At 53.1% G+C, this 5,663-nt stretch overlaps 1 protein-coding gene across 5 annotated transcripts; it reads left to right on the top strand.

Annotated features, from left to right (window-relative positions):
* The first annotated feature begins 1,944 nt into the window (after nt 1–1,944).
* On the top strand, nt 1,945–5,663 carry LOC110288036 (high mobility group protein B3). 5 transcript variants are annotated; one of them, XM_021154490.1, is made up of 4 exons: nt 1,945–2,019; nt 4,067–4,361; nt 4,895–5,069; nt 5,472–5,663. In XM_021154490.1, exons 2-4 carry the CDS (start codon nt 4,072–4,074, stop codon nt 5,607–5,609), a joined length of 603 nt encoding a protein of 200 aa, XP_021010149.1. In that variant the 5' UTR covers nt 1,945–2,019; nt 4,067–4,071; the 3' UTR covers nt 5,610–5,663. The 5 variants fall into 5 exon arrangements, with proteins under 5 accessions (XP_021010149.1, XP_021010150.1, XP_029329651.1 ...); XM_021154491.2 differs by lacking the exon at nt 1,945–2,019 and adding an exon at nt 2,027–2,207 and having other exon boundaries at nt 5,472–5,657; XM_029473791.1 differs by lacking the exon at nt 1,945–2,019 and adding an exon at nt 2,235–2,254 and having other exon boundaries at nt 5,472–5,657.

The raw sequence follows: 5,663 nt of genomic DNA, 5'->3' as shown, positions 1-5,663 counted from the left end.
GACACAGTCTACTTTCTGGCATGCTGTTAGAGAGGGCCAGGAGGCTATGAGGAACCTCTCCATAGGAGCCCATGAGGAAGGAGTGAAGGAATCAGAAAAGTATATAGACACTTGGCATGATATGTGTGTGTGTGTGTGTGTGTGTGTGTGTGTGTGTGTGTGTGTGTGTGTTCTATGTAGCCCTGACTGGCCTAGAACTCACTGTGTAGACCAGGCTGACTTCAAATTTACAGAGATCTGCCTGCCTGTGCTTCCCGAGTGCTGGGATTAAAGGCTTGTGCCACCACATCCAGCAGTATGACTCTTAAGAAGAGATAATGAAAATTCCTTTCAATGAAAACAATAAACTTCCTTTTTTGAAGTATGTATACAGAAAGGGGGTCACCAGTGGCGTAGGGAAGGAGCAGGTCAGGAGCGAGTGGGTGTGGTGGGGAAAAGAAGATTCTGGGGTGCTATGGAGAAGCAAGGGTCTAGCTGTGTGGTTGGAGACACTCTTACTTTGTTTGGTCTTTCTAGGAGTGTTAAGTTCAACTTTCCCGTGTGGCCAGAATGCTGTACAAGAGAGGGGTCTTGTCTATTTTAAGAGTCCATTCTGACTGTCTGGCCTACAAATGTCTGGTATGTGAGAGACTTTGATGCTTTGGTTAAGAGGTCAGATTCCACAAAACCAGTCTACTCTCTAGATAATTGACCAGATAGTATGGGTTGGCGGGAAGGCAGCCCTACTTGAGCAGGTGGGGCTGTTTAGAATAGAGTTGGAACTGAAACTGTCTATCTCTAGAAAAGTTCTGCCTGATCATAAGATGGAACAAAAATGAGGGCTTGAACGATGACTCTGATTTTATTGTCTCCAGCTTTTGTTGACTTTTACAACATTCTTCCCACCCTTTCTTTTTCTTCAGCCCCTTTCAGAAACTTGTGGTAATTCCAGGACACAAGGGCCTGGAGATATTTTTAAATATTTTTTAGTGGGGGCATTAAACCCCACACACAAGTGCTGCACTGCTGTGCTACAACTTTAGCTTTCTCAGATGGTTTTCAAGCAGGGATGACTCTTTGTCGGGCTCTCCAGGGCCATCTACACCTCCAGCCAGTGGCAAAATCTACACACCTGTGCCATTTAGTCTATCGCTGAAATACCTTTTTTAGTCACCAGATGATTATCAGGGAAAAAGAGAAATGTTTGCCTGCATGGGGCAGTCATAAGGGAGCCTGTGTTATTCTGTAATACCCCTTGCTCAGAAAACTGCCGTTTCTCAAAAAAAATTTCTGCTCTTGTCAGGTCCATTTTCCTGTCCTAGTTATCCTAGGCCGACTTTTCCACAACTGCGGGTATTTACACAGAGACTCTTGTCAATTACTGGAAAGAGCATCATTGAATAGTATCCACAAAGGCACAGTCAGTGCCTTTTGGGTAGGCGTCAAAAGTTGGCTTCTGCGAGGTTGCTGCGACTGTTGGCTCATGGCTGGGCATCGAGTACGCGCCTGCAGTCGGGCCCCTGCAGCATCACAGCTGGGCACAGGTGGACCTTTGGCCATCTCCAAACGGCCAGGGGGCTTCTCGGGGCAGTGAAGAGAGCAAGGGGCGGCCAGAGTGTGGTGCCGCGGGAGCAGAGGGCAGAGCAGCTGAGCTCGACCTCACTTTTCTCATGCCAGAGGCCGAGGCCTGCGGGAACCTCGGGGCCACCTCTCCAAAGTCCTTGGAGATGCACTTCAGCTCCGCTAGGGCGGTGCGGGAGGTGGGTTGGAGAGAAAGACATTATTCTGTGTTTTGCCTTCACAGCAGGCGACCGCGGGTTGTTCTGTTTGAATGAATGAGCCCAGAGGCCGCGCCCAATGGGCACGGGCAGCTGCTTAATATGCATGAGGCCTGCAGCCAATGGCCAGGCGAGGAGGTTGTTTTAAACGGCGGAGCCCGCTGGCCAATCAGGCGGCTCTCGTGGAGGCAGCTAGCGCGAGGCTGGGGAGCGCTGAGCCGCGCGTCGTGCCCTGCGCTGCCCAGACTAGCGAACAATACAGGTACGTCTCGCACCGCCCTCGCCCGCCGCCGCCGCCGCCGCTCCTGCAGCTGCAGCGGCGCCTGCACAACTTTCCGCCCGCGCCTCCGCGAGCGCGCCGCTACCACTCTGGCTGTCTCCACTCCCGCGTCCTTGCCGCCCCTTCTCCTTCTCTGCTGCTAGGTGGCCAAGAAGGAAGACGCAATTCAGGTGCCTCAACTTTTCCAGTGCCTGCGCTCCAGCCTGCTGCTTCTCAGGTCTCGGCCCTCTACGCGGAGCCGCGCTCGGCGGGCGCCCCCAGGGGCAGCAGCCGCGGCTCGGCAGCCCCTGGCCAGATGTTCCGCAGCTGCGGTAGCGTGGCGAGCGAGAGGCGGCTGCGGGCTCTGGCGGCGCGCGTCCCGGCGACGGCGGGAAGGGTGCTGGGCGCGCCCCAGCCGGGGAGCGACTCCGCAGGGAGCGGCCGTGCTGCTGGGGACAGAGGCGCGGGCAAAGTTCGCGGGAAGGCAGGGCCGGACACGGTGCGGGTCCGCGGGCTGAGCCGGTGGCTCTGCGTGAACATGGCCGTCGCGGAGCGCCCGGGGGCGGGGGGGGCTGGGGGCAGGTGCCGCCTGCGCGGCGGCGGGAGGAGTACGGTTAGTGCGGACTCAGGCGAGGCCGCCAAGGGAGCTGGCGGCAGGCTCTGCCGCGGTGCTGGACAGCATTCGGGACCGGGGGCGCTGCCGCGGGCCCCGCTACGCGGAGCGTCATGGCTGCATGGGCGCCTTTGTTATCCCGAAGAGTGCGGCCCGCGTCGGGGGCGGGGAGGCCGGGCTGGCGGCTCCGCGCCCTCGGGCTGCCCGCGTGGGGCGGGGCGGGGCGGGGTGGGGGCCGGCGAGCGGGCGACGGTGGCGGGGCCCGGGCCGCTTTGTTCACCGCCGTCGCCGCCTGCGCCGGCCGCGCGCGGATCAGCCATTTTAGTGAGCGGGGCTCAGAGGCGCGGCGTCCGCGACTGTCGCCCGCCGGGCCCCACGTCCCCCCCCCCCTCCCCCCGCGCCGCCGCCGCCCCCGGCACCGCGCTCGGCCCGGGGGTGGCAGCAGCGGATTTTACAGGCACTTTCTTTCACCCCCAGGCTTTGGACAAAATGGAAGGTGAATTATGGGTGTCCGGAGCAACGGGGACGTGGCCCGACATGGGCTGTCTGCTGCTGGCCTGGACGCCCGGGTGCGGGGGCCCGCCCCACCCGGGATACCGCGGCTGGGCTTTAATTCAGCCCCGCGGGCCTTTGATGTCAAGGGGAATGCTTTAGTTTTACATGATGACCTTGGGTGTGGGAAAAGGAAAAGATGGCGGGAAGCGGGCGGGGGTGGGGGGGACAGAGAGGATGACACGCCACAGCTGCATTTTATTTGGAAACTTTGGAGAAAGTGTTCCTGGTTAGACCTGCATTACTGCATTACACAGGGGAAAGACTGGTCCTTTTGATGTCCCTCCCCCCCCCCCTTTTCCTGGTGAAGAAGTGACAGGTTTCACGTATTATTATGAAGATACCTGCTTGCTTTACAGATCACGAGCATTCTAAAAAGCCATTTTTATAAAGCAGATATATCAGCAACCCTGCATTTCACATCTGTTCCAATTTACGTTTCCTTTGATTTCCCATTTAAACGTAAGAATTAAAGGGACAACCACCTAGCTGAAATGAATTCTATCTCCTGTTACCTACCCTGTCTACAAATGTGCCTTCCCATTAGTTCTTTATAGACTTTTGATTGTAGAAACTACAGAATAGTAGCAGTTCAGTATTGTGCAGTGCTCAGCACCCCACCTTATGTTATCCCCATTTGAAGAACTTAGTGATCACTCTAGAGAAGTAACTTGTAAACCAGCGCGCTTCATGCTGGTCAAAAGTTAAATGACAAGCAACAGTGAAGCTGATTTCTTCCTCCGCCTACTGCTGCCACCGGTGTCAGGAGCTGGGTGGGAGAGGTCCTACTGAGAACGTTAAGTGGGCTTTGCCCTTGGTTTCTCTTTTACTTCTCATCTGTTCTTCATTGTTTTTTCTTCTCTTTGTCTTCTATGCATACATCAGTCAGGATGGCTAAAGGTGACCCCAAGAAACCAAAGGGCAAGATGTCTGCTTATGCCTTCTTCGTGCAGACATGCAGGGAAGAACATAAGAAGAAAAACCCAGAGGTTCCCGTCAATTTTGCCGAGTTCTCCAAGAAGTGCTCTGAGAGGTGGAAGACCATGTCTAGCAAAGAGAAATCGAAGTTTGATGAAATGGCAAAGGCAGATAAAGTCCGCTATGATCGGGAGATGAAAGATTATGGACCAGCTAAAGGAGGCAAGAAGAAGAAGGACCCGAATGCCCCCAAAAGACCTCCGTAAGTGCCTATAAGATATGGAATAACAGTTGAAAGCTTTCCTTTTGCTTGAAAGAACCTTAGAAAATGGTGAGACAGAAGCTTCTAAATATTCCACTTTGGATTCAGAGCTTGCCTATAGTTAAGATTTCATCTTTGGGATTGCAGAGGTAGCCATCTGGTCCTTCCTACTTCTATACACCAGAGCCCTTAGTTGTATTACTTTTCCTTTACCAAGCAATTGGAAGAGAAAGACACACTGTACTTTGCATTTAGTGAGTGTTCTAAACTCTTCCGATATAGCATTGAATGCAGTGATTCTATGCCTGAGAGGAGAAACCATGGCAAGAAGTAGTTACATCTCCTGGTGGTTTGTTTATGCGTGCCTCCCTTATATGTAAGCCCAGCACTTGGGCTGGAGAATGCGGGACGGAAATTTTAAATCGGGCTTGTGTTACATAGATAGCTACAAGAAGAAAGGGGGTGTGTATGTAGACTCTAGATTTTTTTTTTTTTTTGGTACATAACTGATTTATATACATTTCTGTCCAAAGGTCTGGATTTTTCTTATTCTGCTCTGAATTCCGCCCCAAGATCAAATCCACAAACCCTGGCATCTCCATTGGAGATGTGGCAAAAAAGCTGGGTGAGATGTGGAATAACTTAAGTGACAATGAAAAGCAGCCTTACGTCACCAAGGCAGCAAAGCTGAAGGAGAAGTATGAGAAGGTAAGGGACGGGCCTGAAGCTTTCCTGTGTGGCGCTGCTCTGCTGGAGGAGACTGGCTGGAGCTCACACCTTGGCGGCCTTGGCGGCGGGCCGAGGTCCAGTTCTCCTTAGGATAGCAATGTGTGCTGATGATTTTGCTTCTGACAGTTCTCTCACCCTCCCCTCATTAAACCCCCACTCCTCTATTTAAAACTGTAAACCGCACCCCACCCTTAGAGGAGAAAGGCTTTGAGTTATTAACATGACTAAAAGAACACTGGGAGGCCCATTGACTTGAAAATTTGATGTTCAAGAAACATTTACATATGGAAATCATTGCCCTGTTTGCTTTCTTAAGCAACCCTCAGCACTAAGAGCTGTTAGAATTTAGCCTCTTTTCCCATGCGCCCCTGTTCCTTCCAGGATGTTGCTGACTATAAGTCTAAAGGGAAGTTTGATGGTGCCAAGGGTCCTGCTAAAGTTGCCCGGAAAAAGGTGGAAGAAGAGGAAGAGGAGGAGGAAGAGGAAGAAGAGGAGGAGGAAGAGGAGGAAGATGAATAAAAGCTCTGTCTCCTTGTGAATACCTTAGAGTAGGAGAGCGCTGTGATTGACACA

Source organism: Mus caroli, unplaced genomic scaffold (genome assembly GCF_900094665.2).
Source record: "Mus caroli unplaced genomic scaffold, CAROLI_EIJ_v1.1 scaffold_5470_1, whole genome shotgun sequence".
Lineage (NCBI taxonomy): Eukaryota > Metazoa > Chordata > Mammalia > Rodentia > Muridae > Mus > Mus caroli.
Note: the sequence above shows the minus strand (reverse complement) of the source record. Positions and strands in the feature narration are given on the sequence as shown.